This window comes from Protomyctophum parallelum (genome assembly GCF_964188405.1).
Source record: "Protomyctophum parallelum genome assembly, chromosome: 8".
Classification (NCBI taxonomy): domain Eukaryota; kingdom Metazoa; phylum Chordata; class Actinopteri; order Myctophiformes; family Myctophidae; genus Protomyctophum; species Protomyctophum parallelum.
Genome location: NC_139703.1, coordinates 48,762,144 through 48,788,136, shown reverse-complemented (window position 1 = coordinate 48,788,136; position 25,993 = coordinate 48,762,144). Strand labels below are relative to the sequence as shown.

At 41.9% G+C, this 25,993-nt stretch overlaps 1 protein-coding gene across 3 annotated transcripts in view; it reads left to right on the top strand.

The window, feature by feature from the left end:
• Positions 1-6,153: 6,153 nt before the first annotated feature.
• Positions 6,154-25,993, top strand: part of slmapa (sarcolemma associated protein a) — a 54,363-nt gene continuing 34,523 nt past the window's right edge. For 2 of the 3 annotated variants that reach the window (XM_083772028.1, XM_083772029.1), the window contains exons 1-8: positions 6,154-6,276; positions 6,519-7,919; positions 16,619-16,766; positions 16,954-17,026; positions 23,272-23,308; positions 24,004-24,066; positions 24,468-24,563; positions 24,783-24,854. In XM_083772028.1, the coding sequence (XP_083628154.1) occupies positions 7,722-7,919; positions 16,619-16,766; positions 16,954-17,026; positions 23,272-23,308; positions 24,004-24,066; positions 24,468-24,563; positions 24,783-24,854 (687 nt within the window). In that variant the 5' untranslated portion in view covers positions 6,154-6,276; positions 6,519-7,721. Of the gene's footprint in view, positions 6,277-6,518; positions 7,920-16,618; positions 16,767-16,953; positions 17,027-20,356; positions 20,464-23,271; positions 23,309-24,003; positions 24,067-24,467; positions 24,564-24,782; positions 24,855-25,993 lie in introns of those variants that run through there. The other variant, XM_083772030.1, reaches the window with a different exon arrangement.

Genomic DNA, 25,993 nt, shown 5'->3' with positions numbered 1-25,993 from the left:
AACATTGGGACAAAAGCTTGTGTGAAGTTAAGCAGTGGATCAGAAAGTTAAGCAGCAGTTTAGCAGAAAACTAAACTCTCTTTTCTGCATAAGGAAACCTAGCTCTGGTCCATAGCTGATACTGTAGCTCTAATGCCTTTGCATTAGAAAAAGGCATTATAGCTATGGACGGACCAGAGCTAAAGGAAACCATACTTTTATGATGACTGCATTCATTGTGATTTCCGCCTGGGTGACAGCAGACTGCTGGGCGAGCGCTGGCGCCTGGCACTTTGGAATGGGGGGTCAGATCAACATATCCGCCTGGGTGACACAGCAGACTGCTGGACGAGGGCTGGCGCTTTGGCATGGGGGGTCAGATCAACATGGAATGAATTCTGTACTGGCCATATATATGGAGCGTGTACAGGGTTTGATGAGGTCAGATCAACATATGGAATGTCAGAACAGGTCAGCTCCATATATGGAGATCTAAGGGTGGCAGTGGGGGCAGTGTCTTGAGTGTACAAGGTTTGATGAGGGCCCAGGTAGGGCCGGGCCTTAAATTGGGCCTGTTGAGAACTCTAGTTTCCGCCGGCTGCCGGGCGTGGCTGCACTAATAGCTTTGGGGCGGGTTCGTCTAGAGTTTAAATGGACAGGTCAAAAGACATCGATGAGGAAGGATGGGTGGGGAGGGAATAGGGATCAACAAATGGAATGTTTGAACAGGTCAGCTCCATATATGGAGATGGAGGCGTGATGTCACGAGGCATGACCACATAATATGGAGGTGTAACGTGACACGCGGAAATGCAGGTTTTCATAGTAAATGCGACCTATGGTCGCAATTAATGGTCAAAACGTAAATTAAGGCTTATAAGAACTCAATGTTAATTAATTATTTATTAATGAATGACAATCATTAATTGAGGCCTAAGTAATGATTAACTAATTATAACCATGACCACCTGGGGGTCCCCCTAAGACCAGTGAGCCTCGTGCCACACTGCCACACTGGCTCACTGTGGGTCCCATGAGCCATGCAGTCCAACTTGGGAGACCCCCATCAGCCTAACACAGAGCAATGCACGACCGACTTTCCTTGCTAGCCCTACTCACCTCACCTGGGCATAGGGTTGGCTGGGCCACCATAAAAAGTAAATTGTAGCTTACAACAAGCTCACCATGCATGTCTCTTAACTAATGATATATAACTTTTAATAAGTCGTATAGTGACTGTATCATTAATTAACAGCAAGCAAGTAATGGTTAATTCATGTATGAGTTAATCATTAAGCCGTAACGTGTATTAATTTGCCCATTATGATAAAGTGTTACCCTACCAGTCTCATTAGGCATTGATTTATTTGTACAAGGCAAACTTTATACAATAAAAAAGGCCTGTGCATGTGTTGACAACACCTGAAAATGATCTTTGTGTGTAGGCAATTAACTGAATAGAGATCATATTCTGAATTATACTATTATTTATAATTATTAATAATAATTATCATTATTTTAACAATTCCGGTTGGTTGCTATTATTATGGTATGTGGTGTGGGTGAAGAGGCAGCTGAACGCAGAGGCAGTGTTCCAGTCCAGTGTTATGCCGAAATTGGAAACCTATTGAATTCTGTGACTTCACGAGGTCACTGTTTTAATGTTGCACTATATGTGAGATAATGGCAGCTTATCTGAGAGATAAGAACACTGCCTGCTATTTGAGGTTACATGCAGCCTTGCAGGTCACTGTGACGGGGTGACTTGTGGCAAAAGGAACAGTTTCCTAGTTAGGTCAGGTTTTTGTGGGCCTATATTCAGCTATAAATATCATAACTGAAGTTGTGGACATTGAAGTGATGCACATCAGCGTCGGAGAGGAACAGGCACTGTCAGATCAGTTACGCAACTTTTGGGAAATCGAATCCCTTGGAATCCACATGAAAGAAATGCATTCTGAGAAGGAAGACATGGCAGTGTATCCCAAGCCGTGCATATCCACGGCTTCCCATGGCCGTGCATATATCCACGGCTTCCCAAGCCGTGCATATCCACGGCTTCCCAAGCCGTGCATGCCTATTCCTTCCCACTATAGGCTGAGGAAGAAATGCCACTTAATTGACAGTTCAAAATCAGCCTCAGAAAACATCAGGTAAGTGATGACACCCATTGCAGAAATCTGCACGGCGTAGCACCTGGTAATTATAAAAGCCTAACTTAATTTGCTCACTTCTTCATCGCAGCTCACTTCCAATATATTCTATATTCTGGGCTATAGAGATTTTCGTCTTACACAAACCCATTGATTCCCATTGACAATACATGGAGAATTTATATTTACTAGTCCTTACCCGTTGTGAGATATTTGCCCCCCCTTGTGGTCGTGAAGAGTACTGCGCCTGGGTGCGTTTGTAAAAAAAGGGCTTCGTTACGCCCTCCATATTCATATGGTCAATGCCTGTGTGACCTGGGAGTGATTGGTGCAGGCATTAAGGAGTTACGGCAGTGTTTCTGACAGACACACACACGGGGACACACACACACACTGACAGACATTCGGTTAATTATAGTATGATATCGTCATATGTAGACGAACAAATTGGCTATTTCTGTCCTACTCAAAGATTAAATTCCCATTGACAATGAATGGATGATGTACGATGATAACAGCCCCTCACTTCACACAGGTGTGATTTTTCTATTTTATTCTCCTCAGCATTCATCTACAGCAGGGGTTTTTCAGACCTCTTCATTGGGTGAAGCAGGGACCTAAATATTTTGTATGTCCATGATATGAATAGGATTTGAATAAAATATGATATAACTATACATTTACATTTTCCAGTGTCCCTTCTTGACCTGGTATATGATGGTGTATGGTGTATATGGTATGGGTTGTCAAACTTGTCATATATCCTCCTGACAAGACCATATTCCATATACTGTAGAATAGATGGTCGACACTTTATAAAAAATAGTTCGTTTTAATGTTTATGGAGTTGTATTGACATATAGGCCGTATCAACTTTGTTTATGGTTATGTCTGAGTCATAGTGATGTGGCATGGTCCTGCCTACATAATATAGGGGTTGTTTATGTTTAACATGTTTGTAAAACATTTTTTTAATACATTTAATTTAATAAAATTAACCAAACACACACCAATTACCCAATGCAGATATAAAACCAAACACACATTATACTGTACTAAAAAATAGCACCTGTACAACATACAAACATTGTAGACTAGAGGGACGTTGGCAATGAATTTCCTCTTTCGCAGCCTGGTCTGGGAAGTGCTTCAACCAATATTCAATTGAAGTACGTGTACGTGCACAAACCAGTTGTGAGCTAATAGCCTAACCAAATGCACAATAGGGAACCCAGTTTCAATGGGTTCTCTGATGTCGCGTTTGGTGAATGGACGTAGTTTGGATGTAGTTTCTATGCCCACTTCTACATCAAAGCCATAATAACTAGAACTCCTAGCAACCCACCTTATAAACTTAACTTAGCATGCAGCCCCACTGCGCTGATGCCATGTTGACAATACAGTATGCAGGGCCATGACATTACCCTTACCCCCCCCCCCCCCCCCTTTCCAAAGAATACTGGACTACAGTACTCGCCCCGGTGCTTGCCCGTTTTTCCTCCCGGAATCTTCCCCAGTGAGGGGGATAACTTTGTAATATGCTATTGGCTGTTTGTATTCTTTTTGGAAAAATATAAAAAGATACTCCTGTGGAAAGGCTATATTATTTGACTTATATTGAACCTATAAACAATTTAGTATTATTTAGTATATGTAAGGTTTTGCCCCCTCAAATGGTACCTCGTCAGATATTAAATCCCCACATAACCTACAACAACTTCTGTGAACAGACTTCACTGTAGTAGCTTTTCATAAATTATATTTGTACTTAGGCTGTTAATTCTGCTGTCATGAAAGTTTATAGTTAGAGAAATTCAAAGTCCAGCCGTCTGCTGTCCAGCCTCTCCCACCCCTCACTGGGGAAAATTCTGGGAGGAAAACAGAAACAGGGCGAGTTAGAGAGTAGTCTTGTTACCTTTCCAAATAGGCTAGACTACTATGCTGTTGGGGTTGTGTGCCCCAAGTGCACAGCAGTCGGGAAGATAGTGGCTCTGAGGAGGATACTGGAAGGAAAGTGTCATGGAGTGGAACCAACAGTGAACGCTTTCATCGTGAATCAGGCCCAATAACACAATAAGACACCTTGTTTACACCAATGTGTATAAAGCCTGTATCTGTAGTCTGTAGTCGACTATACAGTGAGGGGCAGAAGACAAGAACACAATGACTATTAAGAGAGGGTGATTGGCTGCCCTTTGCCCCCCCCCCCCCCCCCCTCCTTGAGGCTCTGGTTAGAAGCAGGGCTTTCAGGAGGGCCAGGAAGATCATGGCTGACCCTGCACACCCAGGCCACAATCTTTAAAGACTGTGAAGGCCCGACAGTAGAGTGGAGGGTCTGACTTGTGCTGTTGTTTTTGCACTGTCTTGTCCTGTTTCGCACCTGTCCTAATGTTGTAACTGTACTCTGCTGTCCCACCAAACCAAATTCTAACATGTTTACATGTCATGGCAATAAAGACTTCTGATTCTGATTCTAAAAGCATCACGATTAATGAGCAGGTTTCTTAATTTACCCTGTGAAATCATGAAGGTCCGGAGGGCACCTGACAAGAGGTATCCTCAACCTCAAGAGGTATAGCTGTTTGGCTACAGTACAATCAGTGCTGCTGACTGTATGAGCTAAGACGATAGATGGTGTAAGAATGGTATGAATGGTTCAATAAAGGAGAGAACACACCAATATGGAATAAGCAAATGTTTATTGGAAAGATTTTGGCAGCAGTTTAGCAAAATGGCAAAGGCAAAATTATGGCAGAGCATTATTTTGGGGATTAGACTCCAATTGCATTTATTGAATAATATTAGCTTTTAATAGGGAGAACCCCCCATTGGAGCATTGGAGTCTAGACGCTGGTGGTGGCAGCTGAGCAGATGACCCTCCTTCCTTCTCAACACTAGATGGAAAGGTGGAGTTGGGGATGGACTGCCGTGGGTCACAGCCAGCTACAATTTACAATTTAGGCATTTAGCAGACGCTCTTAATCCAGAGCGACTTACATTAAGCAAGAACAAAAAGCATGGGAATACATCACAAAAAAGCATTTATCATGAAACATGCGTAAGCTAAGAAAGTAACAGTGGAATATCTATATTATGAGACTATACATATAAACTATATATCTATACTACTATGCTATACATCTGTACTATGGCGTGCTATGACTATATACAATGCAATTATAGTGCCGTCTACATAACATGCTATAAGTCTGTATCAAATGCTATCTAAGTCTACAGAAATGCTATCTAAGGGGGTAGGGTAAGTGCTATGGCCCATGGGCCATGATGGAGTCTGAAAAGGTGGGTTTTCAGACTACGGCGGAAGATTGGGAGTGATGCTGCAGTTCTGACTGCAATGGGAAGTGCATTCCACAGTTTTGGAGCCAGAAGGGAGAAGAGTTTGGGACGTGTGGAGCGTTGTTGTCCCGGCGTTTTTAGTGAGGGTACTTCCAGCTTCCCTGCGTTGGCTGATCTGAGTGCGCGGGAGGGTTACAGCCGGACAGTGCATAGCAGCATGGGCACTTTGTCAGGCACCAAGCAAGCTCACTGACACTGTGGGGAGCCAACCCAAGGCAAAGCTATAGGAGGAGAGGAAGGGGGCACAGAGGGCAGCGACCCAGGAGTCCGCCGCCTGCCAACACTTCCACAATCCTACATTTACACAACTGCTAATGTGTAACGCTTATTTTCTGATGTTAAATCGATAGATTTTGATTTTTTTTTGTATAGGACTGTCACTTATCCTAACTAAGCCTTTGTTCATTTAAATGTCCATGTCTTTATTTTAGTTATTTCACAACTTATTTAGTTCACAATGCTGCTTTTCGTGCTCAAATCCCTGTTAAGTGTTATTAACATGTTCCCTTCATTGTGCTATTGCACATTCATTGTTTTATTTGTATTGTGCTTAAGTTTACTTTGACATTTTTTACTTTATTTGTAAATAGAATTAAGCTGAAGTCGCGAGTCGCGGAATTCGATAGGTCAACAGTGAGCGTGTAACAGCTGTCTGTCTGTGTGTGTTCCAGTATGGCGGACCAGACTTGCGGAGGAGGATAACTTCTTCCAAATTCCTTCCAGCAACAGCACCACCACCACACAGTGGAAAGGCGACAACTTGAGTATAACTCCAAAACTAACCCGGGTAAAACGCGTATTTTTTACAACCAAGACTTAAAGATCACCACCAACAACACGACGTCAATATGAGGCTTTTAATCGTGACATAATTTGTACCAGGCAGGCGGCTGCGTGTTGAAGCCGCAAGCCGAGAAACTCTACTCATTTTCCGCGACTGTTTCTGTCAGTTAGCCGGGTCCTTTTAGCCCACACAGCTAGTACACACACACTAACTACTGTTCTCTCCTTTTCTCACTTTCCGCGTAGGGTTTCAGAAGAGATGGATCACATTCAACCTGCATTATTTTTGCGCCAACTGGATGAGAATGGCCAATAAGTAATCTGTGAGGGTCTGCAGGTTGACAAGTTTTGTCAGCACTCATTAGCCTAGCATTAGCCTAGCCGACGACCCGACGTCACAGTAGCCAGTTAGCTTGGCAGAAGAGGGTCCGTTAATCCCCACATATTCAGTCAGGCCAAGTCGTGTTTAATAGCAAGCCACCTGGTAGTTATTTAACCGTGAATAGCTGCCACCCAAAGTCCCCAATGGCTCAGGCAGCGGCTTCGTGGTTGATTTAGTGGTTTAACGACCCTAGCTTGCTAGCTAACGTTATCCAGGTTGTTAGGTTGTAGGTGTGTTTTGTAAAGGGAGTGGTGGTTAGCAGGCTGAGGTTTGCCTTTTATCAAAGCCAACAAGGTCACTGACAATGTATTATGTTGTGAGATGGCAAGTAGATTAACAGGGGACAGATTAGCCATCGGCTAGTGGGTTATAAATATTGAGGGTGTGTGGCTACTATTAGCTCACTGAAAGCCAATACAAACCAGTTATAGTTTGGCAGACTGCTCCTGCTGCCTTCTTTGGTGACCTGGGTTGATGATCACAAAAAATATTATTCTACATAATCTTATCAATGTGATTGAGGCAGATCAATTCGTCCTAGTTGCTATCCTCATGGGCTAAAAGGGCTGTGTTGCACTGACTGAACCGAATGACTTGAGTTGACTGGAGTTCCCAACGTTGGACTGGTTTTGATGGACGTGGGAGGCTGTCAGCGCCCTTCTCCTCAGTCATGGCTGTCTTGACACATGGCATCTTGATCTGTACATAGCCGGCTGTCATATAACATGGCGTTATGTAGCTCAGATAGACAGCCAGTCAGCAGAATGTCTTTATGTGTTCGTTATACATGTTAGATTGTGTTCAGAAGTATTGTTGAGTCCAAGGTGATAAGCACTGCAAATGCAGGCTCTGCACAGTTCGAGAATTAAGATGTACAGTAGTTAGTGCCTAAATAAATTCCCTGGGAATAAAATATTCCAGAACTAGCCGACACATACAGGTCGGTTACCGTGGAGTTTTGTAGATTTTTTTGGTTGGACTATTGGAAACCCAAGCCCGCCACACTGGATCCGGAAAGCCTGCCCTTCGTCTCTGGTTGGAGTAGCGCGACTCTGAAGCCATCATCCATGCCTTCTGCCCTGGCCGTCTTCGCGTGTCGGCCTAACTCACACCCATTCCAGGAGAGACATGTCTACCTGGATGAACCGGTCAAGATCGGGCGCTCTGTGGCCCGCTGCCGCCCGGCGCAAAACAACGCCACCTTCGACTGCAAGGTTTTGTCCCGTAACCATGCCCTCGTCTGGTTCGACCACAAGACTGGCAAGGTGAGGAATGTAGAATATATATACAAACTGGGAGTTTTTGTGATGTTTTGTTTTTGTCAGTGTGGCAGGGGTTTGATGTGATGATGCAGTGTGACTGATCTGAAAGTGAGACTCAAACTTATTTAACGAGTTTCACTATGTAGGAAATACCTTCTTAGATTGCAGAAGAGTGCCAGGATACACAGACAGGACACGAACGAACAGGCGAAGTTGGGCATAAACGGAAGGGACGACACACTGGCACTCACTGGCAGACATGTGTGTGTTGGGGGGGGGGGGGGGTGGTACATCCTCCCTTTAACCCCTCAGCTCTAACATCTGAAGCAGCTCCTACAGACATTAATTTATATCATCATCATACCCCTGTCCATTCCCCAAGACACATGTACGTTGCCAGTGAATGCATCTTGGTGTGTTTTGAGTGTATGTGTGGAACAGGTCAAACAGGAGGGACCAGAGGGATTGCCTTCTTCTCACGCATGCACACGTGATACACACTCACTCTCTCTCTCTGAAATACCTTCTGTATGTGTGTTATGCAAGTACAGTATTTTTTGGCCTAATGTCATTGTCTTTGTATCTGCATTGGGTAATTGGTGTGTGCTTGCTTGGTTATGTGTGTGTGTGTGTGTGGGGGGGGGGGTGGTATGGTTGGGTTTGTGTGTGTGTGTGTGTGTGTGTGTGTGAAGTTTCTTGGTCATGTATTGAAGTATCATCCTTTCCTGTCCAGTACAGGTGAACAAACACACCCACCCACTCATTCTCACTCAAAACACATAATTTCCTTCTACTGGCGGAAGACTATATGGTTGTACTGGACAGCTCCCAGTAAGCGACAACTATAGGAGACTATAGCAGGCAGCCTTCCAGAAACCACCGGTAGAAGACCGTTTTGTACTCATTTGGACAGTTCCCATTGACCAACAATAGAAGACTGTTTATACTTGATCACTCTCATCATGAACCAACAATAGAAGACTGTTTGTACCGGAGTGCTCCCATTGAGCTACAGTAGAAGACTGGTTGTACCGGACAGCACCTTGTGACCAACACTAGAAGATACCGTTAGAATCATTTAAGTGGCTGTTAATCTTGTGTGTGTGTGTGTGTGCGTGCGTGCGTGCGTTACAGTAGCAAGGCAACCTGTCAGTTAATCAGTCAACCAGTTAGCATTTTGCAGGTTTAAACATTGTGAAGGAAGTAGTTGTAACAGAATGTCTCAAAACCAATGTTAGGCAAGACACACTTGTGTCACACACAGCATGTGCATATCTGTGTGTTACAGTGTTATCATGAGGTACATGCTACAGTAGCTGCAAGTCTAAGCCTGTATGCTTTCCTGTGCATGCATGTGTGTGTACTATGCAGTGTAGTGATGGTGTCTGACTCTGATCTATGTCTCTGTTGTTGTCTGTGTGTGTGTGACTTTTGTGAATGTGTCTACATAGTACACACAGTGTTGTTGTTAATGAATTTCTTCACTGTCCTGTAGGGGTACAGGCTTTAGTTTCGACATACGTACTATTGGTCCGACAACGACAACCTACCTCAAACCTAGCCCCTCTCGGAACCCTCCATAAAGCTTTTCTGAAATTTTGATGTCGCTTTGTGTAGGGTCCCTGTTCATATTTATATTTTCGTATGGGAATTTTGGAACGCGGACATAAATGCTCACTAACATCGTATCTGCGCCGTTTGACGGCCTGTTTTCCTTTGAGGGCTTCTGAAATCGTGAACTATAAGTACCTATACAAACCGCTGCGAATATCTCCTGTGGCGCGGAAGCCGTTAAGTATTTTTAATCTTTGTTTGACCGATTTGGTCGCTTTATTTCTTCTTGTTTGTTTACCGTTTATTGTACCGCATCCCGGTGTGCGGTTGGCTTGTGCGGCTACGTCCGTGCCTCTGATCTGCTCTGTCATAGCTATAGCGCCACTAGCTAGCCAGATAGGCGGTACAAAGAGGTGTCAATAAACAAGGAAGGAAGAGAAGAATCAAAGCGACCAAATCGGTCAAACAAAGATTAAAAATACTTAACAGCTTCCGCGCCACAGGAGATATTCGCAGCGGCATGTATAGGTACTTATAGTTCACAGATTCAGAAGCCCTCACACGAAAAAAAGTCGTCAAAGAGCGCAGACAGGCCGTTAACACGGTGTTTATGTTTTATGTATGTCCGCGTACCAGGTGGCAGGATACTGCTGCAACAGGACCCCATGGTCTGTGTCGTCAAAAATGTCAGAAACTTCAGTACCATTGGGTTCTGCTTGGAGGGCTACCTCAAACCCTAACCTAACCATAACCGCAAGCACGGAGCAGCGCATGTTGGCCAACCTTAACGCATGTTTGCCAACCTTAATCTGGTCACCAACATTAATGCATGTTTGCAGGGGCGGTGGCGGCTCAGGGGTAGAGTGGCTGGATGTTCGAACCCGGTTAGTTAGTGTTGAAGTGTCCTTGAGCAAGACACTGAACCCCTAATTGCTCCTGATGTGCTGGTTGGTGCCTTGCATGGTTTCCACCTTTGTGTGTGTGTGTGTGTGTGTGTGTGATGCACAATCTATGTAAAGCTCCCTGGATAAAGGCGCTATATAAATGCACCATTTACCATTGTCGGAGATATAATCACAATCAGATATATTTATTTGACTGATTGACACACCAGAATGTTTTTTCAATTGCATTAATTTGTGAACAAAGTAACTACAGTAACATGTCTGTTAATATTTGTATGGGTGTGTGTGTAACTGTGTATACTATTGTATGTACCGGTATATATTACTCTATTTACCTACAAACACACACTGTAGTACTAGTCTACACAGCTGCAAAAAAGCTGCACAATTAATTGAAAATTGTGTGTGCACATAATACACACACACACGTGCTCTACCTATAGTGAGTCAGGCTACAGGTGTAGGCAGAACACTAGTGTTGAGCATAATGTGTTCTAGTTATGTCTAGGGACTGTGTTGATTGATAATTCTACAGTGCAGCCTATGTGATTTAGTGGGCAGCGCTATAGTGATTTGAGTTGTGTGATTCAAAGTGCAAGCGATTTAGGCTGTGTGTGGGATTTAGTTTGCTTTTGATGGGGGTATAATCTAGTGTGTGTACTGTGGTACGTGTTAGTGTGTGTACTGTGGTACGTGGAATGTGTTGGTGACGCAGTGTTTGATTAAGGTGTGTCTTAGTTCATGGTCCGTATTTATCAAGCATCAGAAATCACTCCTAGGAATGGGCTAGATGACGTCTTCTCTTCTTGTTGGCTTGGCCATCTGGAAGTTACCTCTGCCGACTGCCATGGGAATACCACTGCACTGCACCTTTCTTTTTTTTTTTTAAGATATTTTTTTGCGGCTTACGCCTTTTATTGATTTTTTAAGGGACAGATAGTAGGCTGACAGGAAACGGGAGAGAGATGGGGGGATGACATGCAGTAAAGGCCGTGTCGGGCTCGGGAGTCGAACCCGCGGCACACTGCGACTGGATTACCAGTCCGGTGCCCAGACCGTTACGCTACGGCCTGGGCCGCACTGCACCTTTCTGATTGAATGTTTGCATTGCATTGGGTTTTGGCTATATTGGGCTTAATATATCCAAAACCCAATGCAAAAATGTAATCAGATTAAGCAAATAAGCTCTGTAGCATACAAAGGTTTATGATAACACCTTTTGCTCAGTTTAGAAACAAGTGGGTTTCCCACATCCAGTCCCTTGCTGGTGCTGGACAAAAGGTTAAATACAGTGAAGAAAAAGAAGTCCACACTCAGCTCCAGTGTTTTATAGTTTTAATTAAAACACTGACAAACAATTTACAACACCCACACAACATAAAATAAGAACACCTTTTGCTCAACAAGATGTTCTTATTTTCAGCATAAATTTAATACCCTATCACTATGGTTAAAAACAAAAGCTTTAACCAGTTTGATTTTATGTGGACTGATCGAACCAGTAAATGTCATTATGAGACATGCTGGTTATAAATGGCCTACAAAAGCAACCCTTGCTAACGACATCATATTTACTTAGATGACATTAAATCCAACTTCTAAGCAATATGACGCATGTGATTAACATTGTTGCCCCAGGCTTTGTTGGGAATCAACATAATGTAGGACTGCGCCGTGGATCATGGTTCTGTAGGTGACTTGAGGTTGTGTGTGTGTGTGTGTGTGTGTGTGTGTGTGAGACTGTGTGTGTAGTTGGTGGTACAGCGCTGTACTGTTGTACCGCAGGATGTGGAATCGGATGCTATAGTTTTACACATCAAACAAAATCACAAACAACAACAACTATCGGAGAAGGGAATTACTCTGAGCCGACCCGACAGAAAAGTGGTCAAAATCAGTTAATGGTTCGGTCCGGTTTTAACCCTGAAAATCATCCGCACTATCCTAATTGGAACCCATTGCAAATGCACGTGTCGCTTTTCTTTTCATTCTTCTCCAAATTAAGTCATTGTGCCACACAAACGGATAGACATTCCTTATTTCCACAATTGACGAATAATTCTCACAAAAAGTATATTTGATAGAATTGCATAGAAAGCTGCAAGTCAATATGTCACTATGAACTACTATTATGTCTGTTAACTATGAACTACTATTATGACTGTTAAAAATAAAATAACTGAAGAGGCTATTGGAGAACCTGATTTGGATAGGGACACATGATCTGATGCTGGACAATGTCACTATGACAGAAAGAGACAAGATGGGTCTGTTCCAAACCAAATACTCTGTTGCCACACTGACATTAAACCTTCAAATAGTAATAAAAACTGATTAGGAAGCTTTTTTTGTCACAGTTGTTCAGGACAGCTGTAAAGCAGGGTGATTTTTCTTTTTTCGTGCTCCATCCTTTTGTAGTATTCTGTGAGAAGAGACGGGTAGAGTGGGAGAAAAAAAGGTTCAATGGAACAAATAATACTTAATTGTAGACAAAATGCAGCTACTTTTATGAGTGATGGGGACATGAATGACCAATTTTTATTTTATTATTTATTAGCTCATTGTTTCCATGCTCATTTCTTTTCCTCTATCATCCACAGCTAAGCCTTTTTCATTTGTTGTTGGAGGCGTTGAGAAATGTTCATTGACAATAATGTTTTGGAAGCTTTGTCCTCACTGCGGTAATAGCTTTACCCAAACCCAGTGAAGCTTTTGCCACAATGTGCCTGAGGAGTAAAGCTTCACTGTACCTTCACTGGAAATGTAGTGTGAGGGTGATTCCCGCTACTACCGGTTTGACTCGTGACCTGTTAGTTTCATCACTAAACATAAACAAATAATGTCTTGACACTTAACCTATTTTAGATGTCTATTTTGTTTTCATCATCGGATGTTTTTTAATGATCACGATCATTTGTTTATCGATGCTTTTTCCATTACAAATGTCGCCTTTGTCTCACCTACTGTATAAAGTATGCTGAATTGAATTGGGGAGAGAGAGAGAGGGGAAGAGTAAGAAAGACTGTTGCAAGGTGATTAGACAGTTTGTAAAGTTTATACTGGCTGAGGAAATGACGAAAGAATGTCTGTCATTTACACACGCGGTCGTGCGCCGCACACCCATGCACGTGCAGCATCGTGCGGCACACACCAAAAATGGAGACAGATTTTCCTGTACACATGCAGAGCCTCAGTGTCTGTGCTTGTATTAACCCATTCTGACCTGAGATCAGATTCATACGAGGTTTCCACCAGACACACGCTGGTCTGACGAACCCATTCTGACCTGAGATCAGATTCTAAAAATGTCAGTCGTTCTTCGATTTTTCAAAAATAGCAGACCTACAAGCTCGTATCGCGCCACTCGGTGGCGCGATATGAGCTTGTAGATCTGCTATTTTTCAATAGCTAAAGCATAACATGATGCCGACACCAAAATGGGTGCCCGGTCAGAATGGGTTAATGATGTAACAATATTGTTAATATCACGATACCCAATGAATGTCGTGATATTCATTGGTATCCTACGGTACATATTTCTTAAAATATTGATAATGTTTTTGTTTTACCAGCAGCGGAGGTAACTATGAGCATTCACGGCGATCATGTGTGTAGGTTGTTTGTGTAGATTAAAAAAAAAAAGTAAGAGTTGTTTTTGAGCTTTTATTTATTTATTTATAGCACAGTATACTGACAGGAAATGGGGAGATGGATGGGACTTTTCAAAGGTTGGCTCGGGATTCGAGCCTGTGACACGCTGTCAGGTTGGATTAGCAGCCTAGTTGCCCCGGACGTCTACGCCAGCCCTCTGTCCAGGCGGCCGATTCACTGATCTTCAGAATATTTCTCTTTTGTAAGAATTAGGAAAGCTTAGCAGATGTCGTGGTGATCGGCAGAGACTGCGCATAATATCTGCACGGATGATCGCTGTACAGCTGTTGGTCACCCCTAGGGATGTCTCCAGGCAGCGGACGTTCTCTGACTTTATTACATTGCTGTGACTTAAACACATTCTGACCTGAGATCAGATTCATACGAGGTTTCCACTGGACACACACTGGTCTGATGAACCCATTCTGACCTGAGATCAGATTCTAAAAATGTCAGTCGCTCTTCGATTTTTCAAAAATAGCAGACCTACAAGCTCATATCGCGCCACTCGGTGGCGCGATATGAGCTTGTAGATCTGCTATTTTTCAATAGCTAAAGCATAACATGATGCTAACACCAAAATGGGTTCCCGTTCAGAATGGGTTAAACACACAGTCATTCCGGCTTTGAATACTATAAAATTCCATCAGCCACACTATGGGTATGACACATAGACACATACATACTATTAAGCCTGATTTGTCCATGGTACAATTCAGACGGTGACATATTATATCCATTTTACTGACTGTTCCAATTCATTTTCCCATAGCTTCGTTATGAATAGCTTATTAATTAGCAAATTACTGTAGAACTGGAAAGATGTGGGGAAATAACTGGAACAGGAAACCGGTGGCGGTATGCCACTATAGTTGGCCCCGGAGCCGAAATCACCTCAACAACATACTGTAGTTAGAAATGTATTGTATGTACATTTGGAAAGTCACTCACTGGAGCCAGACAGCCATTAGAAAATGCTGTTCATTGTCAACCCCTAGTCTATGTTTAACCTATTCTGACCGGGCACCCATTTTGGTGTCAGCATCATGTTATGCTTTAGCTATTTAAAAATAGCAGATCTACAAGCTCATATCGCGCCACCGAGTGGCGCGATACGAGCTTGTAGGTCTGCTATTTTTGAAAAATCGAAGAGCAACTGACATTTTTAGAATCTGATCTCAGGTCAGAATGGGTTCATCAGACCAGTGTGTCCAGTGGAAAACTCGTATGAATCTGATCTCAGGTCAGAATGGGTTAAGTTGGTTGACTTGATTGACTGCCACATGACAGTGCATCACAGGAGACTTTAAATGTTAATTCAGTCCCTCCCTGATCCTGAGTCTTAAATAGTGACAGACAGTACACACGCACTTACATGCCATGCACGCATACATAATACATACATAGCTATAGTGTGTCTGAAAGCCATAATCATTGCATTGTATGATTGATTTTTTGAATACTTTTATTAATAGACAAAGTGTAAACGGCAACAGAGTATAGTCAAACACTTGGTCTAAAAGGATAGCACAAAAAAGTCCTTGCGGTCTTGTTTCCATTCGGGTCCTGTGTAATCAATTCATAAAAATGACTTGGAAAAAATAACACAATTCAATATCACAAAATATAAATACGATTGTACGTGTGTGGAAGAAGAATTACAGTCGCACCTGACCTGTCTAAGGTGGAAGTGATTATTTCCTCTCCTACTGAAAGGTGGATTTTCAGGCCTGTTTTTGAAATGTTTACTGTGTTATTATTATTTTTGGATGGCTTGTATGCATGTTCGTATACAGTTGTGCACACATTCGTGTGCGTGCGTGACCGCATGTTGCTATGTGAAAGCCTCTATAGTTAGGTCCCTGCTTCTGAGTTACCATGGGGACAGGAGGGAACTGTCAACTGTGTGTTTGTGTCTGTTTTAACTCTGTGTGCTGATCTGGGTGACTATATGCTGGCTTGTGTGTGTTTATTTTACATTCAGCCTATCGGATTTGCTTTGTGAGTTATCAGTTATCACTGGATTGAATCAAATCTGAATGAGAGAAAAGAGGAAAGAGACAGTATGAAAGAGATGAGGGGAGGAGAGATGATATCAGAAAGATCAGGGGAGATGATATAAGAAAGATCAGGGGAGATGATATGAGACATGATGGGAGAGAGATGGGGACTGGGCAGGGGTGTGATGAGGGCAGAAATGAGGTGAGGAGAGATGGGAGAGATTATGAGAGAACTGAGAAGACAGATGATATGAGAGGGATGAGGGGAGAGATTGTGTTTTCATTTTATTATATTGAGATGAGATGAGACACCTTACAAAATAATGTTTATTGTAAACATTCTAAAACGTGCAGTGTTCAGATCTAAGATTCACAACAAGACAAAATGCAACGAGTACAATGTAGTTTCCATTCAATATGGTTTGATTCAGCATGGAGACTTAGTGACCACTGACCACTACTGAAATCGTTTCATCTTGTTGTGAGTCTTGATTTGAAATCGTCTAGGTTATATATTCTATAAAGTCTGGGTTCTGCTATGTTCTGTGCTCATTCCGATGTGTTCTGTCTGTGTTGTGTGTCTGTTCTATAGTTCTACCTGCAGGACACAAAGAGCAGTAATGGAACGTTTATAAACAGCCAGCGTTTGAGTCGCGGTTCGGAGGAGAGCCCGCCGTGCGAGGTTCTCTCTGGCGACATCATCCAGTTTGGAGTTGATGTCACGGAGAACACACGCAAAGGTCAGACACATACGTAACAAAGTTAAACATGCTATCTCTGACATGACTGATAATATACAACACACACAAACATGTTACAAGAGGCGATAAACTGAGATACAAATGGCAATAAGAATTATAATTCACCTGTAGTTTTAGATTGCTGACAATAATAATGATAATCATAATAATGTTTTATTCCATCCAGTGACTCATGGCTGTATCGTGTCGACTATCAAACTCTTTCTACCAGATGGAATAGAGGCACGCAGACGAGCTGAGTAAGTACTGTCTTCTTATATGGGCCAATTTTAATTTGTTAATTACCGGTATTCCAATTGCCTCATGCTAAAAAGATGAATCATTGATATTGGCTAGTGCTACATGTCGTGAAACTGTTTTCATTTGTTTTTATTGGTGAGAACTCAAAAGTAGCGTTTTAACAAGGCAATTCCCTCGGGCACCATCTTGTTAAGTACATTTGTGACTAACAAGTCAAGACTACTGTCTTGAAGTTCTGACATCATTTACATTTCATATATCCAAAGTAAGCAAAGTTACCATGTTTACCCAGGGTAACTGGACTCAAGCACTTGTTTACAGCCAGGCCCTGCTCATAGAACATTTCATGGTATGGGTTCAATGCCTTGCTCAAGGGCACTTCAACGGTGGTAATTTTAACGTGCCGGTCCGGGGATACGAACTAGCGACCTTCCGATATCAAGACCGCTCCGCAAACCGTTTGGCCACCGCTGCCCCTAAATCAATATATCCAAAGGACACGGTTCCATTTGTGTCACGTGTTAAGCTTTCCTTGTTCTAGTAGCCGTGTTGATTGATTGAATACTTTAACTGTTTGTTACAGATTGTTCTGAATGAGTTAGCGGTGTCTGACAGCTCATTTTGGGGTGACGTGATAAAATACCATAGTATTATTCACCATGATGATTGATGGATTTTATTCAAGATATACAGACTGGTGCATTAATTGGTTAGATATCATCTTATGCTGTCGGTACCATCATCTTTAGTGTTTCACAATGATCCATTCTGAAGGTCCTTGACTGAATCGTTGCATTGCAAGATTAAATATCTTTCTTTATTGAGCAAGTGACGATGGTCCGCGTTTATTCTTTTTATTTCATTATTTATAATTGTACGATATGTACATGCACCAATGCACCTGTCACTAAGATTTCATCCAAGTGTGCAAGACAGTTTTCATTACCTAAATTAACCCAATCTCTAATATCTCTGATTGGGGAGACACAGACAGCAATATTTGATTCATCTTTTATTTATTTTTAATGCTTTTGAGTGATATAGATTCTAATTGTTTAGTATTATTGAGAATACAACATTCTCAGTGGCTCACTCTTAACATAGTTCAGTTTTATGATTTGTGTGTGTGTGTGTGTGTGTGTGTGTGTGTGTACTGACTAAAGCTTCTCTTCAGTCAGACAAGACAAGACACACTCACACACCTTTATTGATCCCGTGGGAGTAATTCAGTCAGACTACTACAGTAGCTCTGCATGCTGGCAGAATGATTGCAAGCACCCACACTCGACACATACAGACACGGCACGCATTTGTTGTATAGTGATGTGATTAGTGTTCGTGTACTTGATGTCGGAAGTCACTCAGTCTGTAATTTGACTGGAGGACAGTGAATAGGTGTGTGTGTGTGTGTGTGTGTGTGTGTGTGTTTTTAACCCAGGACTGACAAAGGATATTACAGTTACAGAATATTTAACCCATTTAGGCCTAATAAATGTCTTCTAAATCATGACGGTTTTCTGAAATACCTATGTTTCTATATCAGTGGTGCTCAATATTTCATGTCAAGGACCCACAGAATAATCTGTATTTGGCCGCGGACCCCCATCTGAAAACATGTTGTTCCAGGGACACCCCCTGAAGCAAAGATTTGAGTTAAAAACGTTCACTCTGAAAGAATATATATTCAAAGATTTCTGCCACATTTTAGCTATTTTTCAATAGCTAAAGTGTAACATAATGCACCAAAAGGGGTTCCCGCCCAGAATGGGTTAAAATACATGAATGTTGAATGTGAAAATTACGGTAAAATAACTGAAAACAGACATTTAATACAACAAAGTTTTACGGCATGCAGAATTGTATATAGTTTGACTGGGGGGGGGGGGGGGGGGGAGTGCCTGTTATGTGTGTGCTTGTGTATGAGCGATAATGGGTGTGTGTAGGATGGAAACGCATAGGCATTGCGCTTTGTGTACAGTCATATGGTCAATATCGGACCATCAGTTGACCCAGTATGGAGTCGTTACTGTACCGGTGGTTTCCCATCTGTATGTGCTTATGGTCAGCTGCTCTAAATGACTATACATCATGTTGGTGTGTATGTGTGTGCATCCATTGACTTGTGTTTCTGCACCATCTGCTGTCATGCCGTCTTCATTCCAGGTTTTCATCCATAATTACAAATTAGGGAGGGATGTTAATTAATGGTTAGCTTTTTAGCCGGTAACAATTAAGACATTTGTAACCGGTTAAAATATTGCTATTTTGTTTAATTTTGGAACCGCTTAACCCATTCTGACCGGGCACCCGTTTTGGTGTCGGCATCATGTCATGCTTTAGCTATTTAAAAATAGCTCGTATCGCGCCACCGAGTGGCGCGATACGAGCTTGTAGGTCTGCTATTTTTGAAAAATCAAAGAACGACTGACATTTTTAGAATCTGATCTCAGGTCAGAATGGGTTAATCAGACCAGTGTGTGTCCAGTGGAAACCTCGTATAGAATCTGATCTCAGGTCAGAATGGGTTAATGATTGCTACCTATGGTGCAAAAGTAAACACGGGGAAAAATAAAGAACCATGCGCACTTCAGGAAGTTACATTTCAAAACGATGTATTTTCACAGAATAAGGCTGTGTTTCGCAATAGAATAATATTGGTAGTAATTGCCCCCTCCTTGACATTGAAAAGTTTGGGAACCCCTGATATAGACTTTCCTAAGACTGGAACCTAACTTCACAAACATTGTGATAACACAGCATGGAATTTATCTTTGTGTGTGTGTGTGTGTGTGTGTGTGTGTGTGTGTGTGTGTGTGTGTGTGTGTGTGTGTGTGTGTGTGTGTGTGTGTGTGTGTGTGTGTGTGTGTGTGTGTGTGTGTGTGTGTGTGTGTGTGTGTGTGTGTGTGTGTGTGTGTGCGGCTGTGCGCACAGTCACACGTGGTTTCAGTTTTAATAGTGCGTCTGTTTACAACAGGCTGGTATTCTCCATATCTGTTATCACCTGACACAAACTAGTTCACCATTGCAGAGTCACACGGTCATGCAGTTATGCAGTTATGCGTTTTCAAACCCTGTTTGTCCCAAGTGGGCGGGCATATTTCCTTTTGGCCTGCTAAAAGCCAGTTACGATGTAAAAACAAACTCCACCCAATCGCTCCTCTCCGGGCTACTAATCCAACAAACATCCATGTCTTCCAGGCAGAGGAGGGTCAGAGAAATGAGGAAGGAGGGGCTTGTTCCTTATCATTAAGTGTGCCAGGAGGTAGGGAGGAGCGGTGGCGTTTTAGATAGTCTGCGGAAGTGAAGAAGAGAAAGATCAGCTGTTGGGAGAGGAGGAAAAGGAGCCGAATAAAAGGGTGTTTGTCCTAGGTAGTTGAGTTACGTAGAGAAGGTCTGGACTCAAACCTGTGATAGACACTGCAGTGGCAGCTGACAGGTAAATTATCAGTGTTGTAAATAGTGTAGCATTTGTATAGTCTGCTAAATGACCTTCTGTGTTTGGGAGTGGGTGTGTGTGTACGCTCATATTTATTTGTGTTTAGTCATGCAATCTTGCATGTCCATGTATATATGCTTTGTGTTGTGTTTTAGATATACAAAACAATACAAATATATATTTATGCATGTATTCTCTCTGAGCAGTATGGCAGTATTCATTGGTTTTTTATTTCTATGCAACTTCTTCTCTTCCGGGAAAGTTGCTGTGCTTCATATAGAAATACATATGAAGTATCTACCTCTTATATCCAAGTTTGTTTCATTCAATCCCTACACTTCTACTCATGGTAGTTTGATTAGCTCTCTCTCTGTTTCTATTTCTAGTTACAGATTAACAGAATTATCTTAATTTTAATGCCAGCAGCAAAACATTGCATTAACCCTTTATTTCCTAAGGATCATAACTATTCATGTTTTAATGACACAATTACGCAATTTAGCTCCATGTTTTTATGGGTTTATTTACTGGGATCAAACTTCAAAGGGGAGGTTTAGTTGTTGTTTAATCAGATATAAAATAATGTTATGACCAAAATATTAGTTTGAGCTTTCCTCTAGCCCTTATAGACCTTTAACTCTTGAGAGCATAACATGGCGAATCATTTTATGCTCAAGAGTTAGATTGTTGTAAAAAAAAAACTGCATTACTTAACCCATTCTGACCGGGCACCCATTTTGGTGTTAGCATCATGTTATGCTTTAACTATTTAAAAATAGCAGATCTACAAGCTCATATCGCGCCACCGAGTGGCGCGATACGAGCTTGTAGGTCTGCTATTTTTGACAAATCGAAGAGCGACTGACATTTTTAGAATCTGATCTCAGGTCAGAATGGGTTGATCAGACCAGTGTGTGTCCATCGGAAACCTCGCTATGAATCTGATCTCAGGTCAGAATGGGTTAATTTACAAGAAGTCTACACAATTTGAGAATGTAGAATGATTGTTAATTGATCAATGTTTGCCTGTTGTCTCTTATTGTGGACAAAATCTTATCCAACGACAACAAAATATTATAATAAGTTTTGGGTCTGAGAGGCTAAATCTCATGAAATGGTGGTCCATGGCTCAAATGCAGAATAAATAATGGGCCTTGATGTAAAAGGGGTTGAAAACACTCCAGCAGACTTTTCCTCAAAGACTAAAATGTCAGCTTTTGCCCACAAGGTATCTCATGATGTAATAGGCAGATTGCCAGATCTGACCGGGCACCCATTTTGGTGTTGGCATCATGTTATGCTTTAGCTATTGAAAAATAGCAGATCTACAAGCTCATAGCGCGCCACCGAGTGGCGCGATATGAGCTTGTAGGTCTGCTATTTTTTGAAAAATCGAAGAACGACTGGCATTTTTAGAATCTGATCTCAGGTCAGAATGGGTTCATCAGACCAGTGTGTGTGTGTCCAGTGGAAACCTCGTTATGAATCTGATCTCAGGTCAGAATGGGTTAACACTACTGATCTTTTTGGTGATCCCAAGGCCATTCCACAGTAGCACCTCCCTTATGCCAGAAGCTCCACTTGGTTTCAGTAAAGACACCCTGTAGCCGTTTAATTATGGCACTCTATCTGTGTTGTGACTTTGACAGCACATTTAGATTTATTTAGATTTTTTAGTCACGTCAAATGTTTTAGTCTACTTTTAGTCGACTAAACATCATGTTTAGTCGACTAAAAGTAGACTAAAACATTTGACATGACTAAAAAATTATTATCATATGATTTTAGTCGACTAAATATCATATGATTTTAGTCTACTAAATCTACAGTTGATTAAATCTACAGCAGTTGAGAGACGAAGAACCATCCAAGTCCATCATTTATTGTGACCCCTCCCCGAAAAGGCCTATCTGTCCTGAACCCTTTAATATCTATAATTTATACATTAGGATAATTATTATGGACAGACTATTCATTATTCATCTCACCTGTTATTGATTTAGTCGTAATGCCCGATTTATACTTACCTGTGTGGCTGTGCCTAAAATAGACGATCTACAAGCTCACAACGCATCGTGCTGCAACACATTGTGAGCTTATAGATCGGCTAGTTTCGGAGTGTGACACCTGCACACTAATCCCTCCCTAACATTTTAGTCTAGTTTGTATTTGTTGATGAAATTGTTAAAATATTTAATCTTAGTTTTAGTCATCAGAGCTTAGTTTTCATTCAGTTTTTGTTTAGTTTTCGTAAGTGAAAAGAGGTAGTCGACAAACATTTTTCGTCAGTTTTAGTTGACGGAATTTACATTTACACTATATTTCATGTAACTTATAGTTGACATGCCCGAGCCCAATATCAGCAGCACAAATCACTGTTTGTCAACAGTTGATGTAGTTTGTGTGTGTGTGTGTGTGTGTGTGTGTGTGACCAGAGCGAGGTAGAGGGGCAGGGACAGCCGTAGGGAAGTTGTGTGTTAGTCCAGAGCTGTATCAGAGAGGGAGAGTACTGGGTGGGGAGGTCCCAGACAGCGGTTTCATGGTCGGTCACCCATGCAATAACCTAACCAATGCTGGGTGCCGAAAACTGAACACTGATTTGATGCGTCGCTAAGAAACATATTGTCCGTGCAATAATCCCGGTGTTGCTGGAAAAGCTGATGACTGCTTGTAGTATGCAGTATAATACAGTACTGTATCTGACGCCACTTTTATTTGTTGTGTTGACTGTAAAAATGGTCATTGTTGCTGCTGCTGTTCCCATGGTAACTGATCCTGTCCCTGTCTGTCTCTGCATGTCTCTCTCAGTGTAATCCAGGCTCCTTTACCACTACCTGTAGACAAGGTAAGACAGTACAGTGTGTGTGTGTGTGTGTGTATATATGTAATTGCTTGCGACACCCATACACATACACCTGCGTGCACACCACTGACTAACATCTCTGTAGTACAAAATGCCTCAAATCAAAGCCATTTATGTAAATTTATGTAAACATTCCTACTAGGGACGAATAAAACCAAACAAGCTTTATTGGCAAGAGAAAACAAACGTTTACATTGCCTTTGATTGGCCTACCGAACGTCCCCTTCTGTGCCTCCTTTGCCCCAGAGCCGAAGGAGTTGTCTACCTTTCTATATCTTTCACATTGGCCAATTATTATAGCTCCACCAGGAGGCCACAATAACCTACCTGACCTGGCGGAGACCACACTTTTTCTAGTTGTCTGTCAGTCGGTCTGACTTGTTTAATAACTATCTGTTTTATAACACTGTTGAGTTTGTTCTCAGATGAAATGAGAGCCAGACTCGGATCAGTCATGTGTCTTGTGTCTCAGATAGCTCTACTATGAGGAATGTAGACCAGGAGAGGGTGTGTGTGGATGTGTGATTAGAGTTGAACCAGTTCTGTAATGTAGTTAACTGTTCTAAAGAGAGCGCGCACACACACACACACACACACACGCACACATCTTTATTATCATATACTATACAGTTCCAAATTGTTTATGAATATGTGTGTCCTTCCTTCCTTCCTTCCAGGTTGCTGCCAATACTCCCAGTATGTATTCTCAGGAACTATTCCAGCTCTCCCAGTATCTACAGGTAACACACTGACACCTACTGGTCATTCACTGCAACGACACTATATTTACTACTGCTGTCTATCATACAGAGACAAACACTGGCAGTGGGTGACTGTTCACACTGTCTACTGTCAGTACACTGCATTTATAGTACATTGTTGAGTGCCTACCTACTGTGCAGTGTAATAAAGAAATCACATGATCATCATATGATACACCTGTGATCTGCACAAATGAAGGCTTTATACGCCTTTTCATTGCACAAAGGCTTTACTTACTTTACTTACCTTTTCTTTACGTCACAATACACCAAATTATAGATCATTTACAAACCGCTTTGTGAATGAGGCCCAATGTGTGTGTCAAACGTTTCTGATCTTGGTCCACTTTGGTGGTTACACCTTTTCTCTCTCTCTCTAGGAGGCCTTACACAGAGAGCAGATGTTGGAGCAGAAGTTGGCGACGCTACAGCGCCTCTTAGCTACAACACAGGAGGCTTCAGAAAGCAGCTGGCAGGTATTACACACACTACCATACTATTACATTTGCAACCCCCTTATATGCTTTTGAGTCTTTAGTAGCTCAGCTGCAGTAGAGCTAAGAGGTAGTAGTACCTATTATTTACTAAACCCTGCATGCTAAATGCATGTATATCAACTAGGTAGTACATGGTATCATACAGCTAACACATAGCCTCCTCAGATGAACTCTGACCCCTCTGTCTGTGTCTGTCAGGCTCTGATTGATGAGGACCGTCTGCTGTCCAGACTGGAGGTGATGGGGAGTCAACTGCAGGCTTACTCTAAGGTGACAGTCATGCTCCGTCAACTGCTTACATACATGATTACTCATATCTTCACTTCCCTATACAGGTTTCCTGTCTGTTTTAGGACAGGCTTTACTGATTTACTTTAATGGCACTTTAATTACAATTTAGTTATAAGCCTGTGGGCAGCCTGTGATCCTCAAGCAAGAACCAGCTGGAGTTAATTGCTGTAAGACTGAGGAGCTTACTCTTGCTAATTCAATTGCAATACATGCCTTTTTAAAACCTATTTGATCAAAATCTATTTAATTTTATCGAATTATGAGTTACCGGTACATTCTAAATTATTCTCTTATTATTTTATGTAAAGCACTTTGTAACATTGTAACCTTTTTCATAAGCATATGCAGTGTAAAAGCCGTCACGATGGGAAATTATCAAACTTGTTAATAGTCATGGAGCATATGGCAATATTGAGTTACAGTCATAGCACCACCTACTTGTAAAAAGCTTGTACCAATTACGCAAGGCCAGATAATTACAATGCATCAAACTACTGATTCATACTTCCAGCAAGGTCTGGTTCAAGGTGACTGGAAGCAGAAAGTATTCATGACCATGTTTATTAAGGTAATACAGTCTAGGTGAATGGAGCTATGGGGTTTTTTGGGCCCAATGACGGCGCCACAACAGGCCATTATATGAACTTTCAGGAAGTCAGGATTTCCTACTGGCGTCAAGACACTATTGGCTTCTCTGCCCCCCCTGGGTTCAACATGTTTTTTGTATGCATTGTGGCGTTGAATGTACTGACTTTATACTCAGGCACCCAAACGTGCATACTTATGAGAAGATAAGAAACATTTCCCAAAGAGATCCTATGCATTTTTCAGTATTTACCTTTTAGAGGCTATGCAATGACCTGTTGGCAGCCTGGCAGCCAAGAACAATACATCTTTCATTAACTCAAGTGGTTTATTGTCTCATGCATGCAATGCAGCAACACTGCAGACAGTCCCAAATTCTTGTACTCCAAGTTTTGCTCAATGGAGTGAACGCACCAGGAACAGAACGCACCTACATTTCAACTTCAGTTGAATTCTAACTTGCTCTGGTACAGCTATACAACTGTGATTCTATAACCTAAAACAGAGGAGAACATTTTGTGCAGCTGAATTGA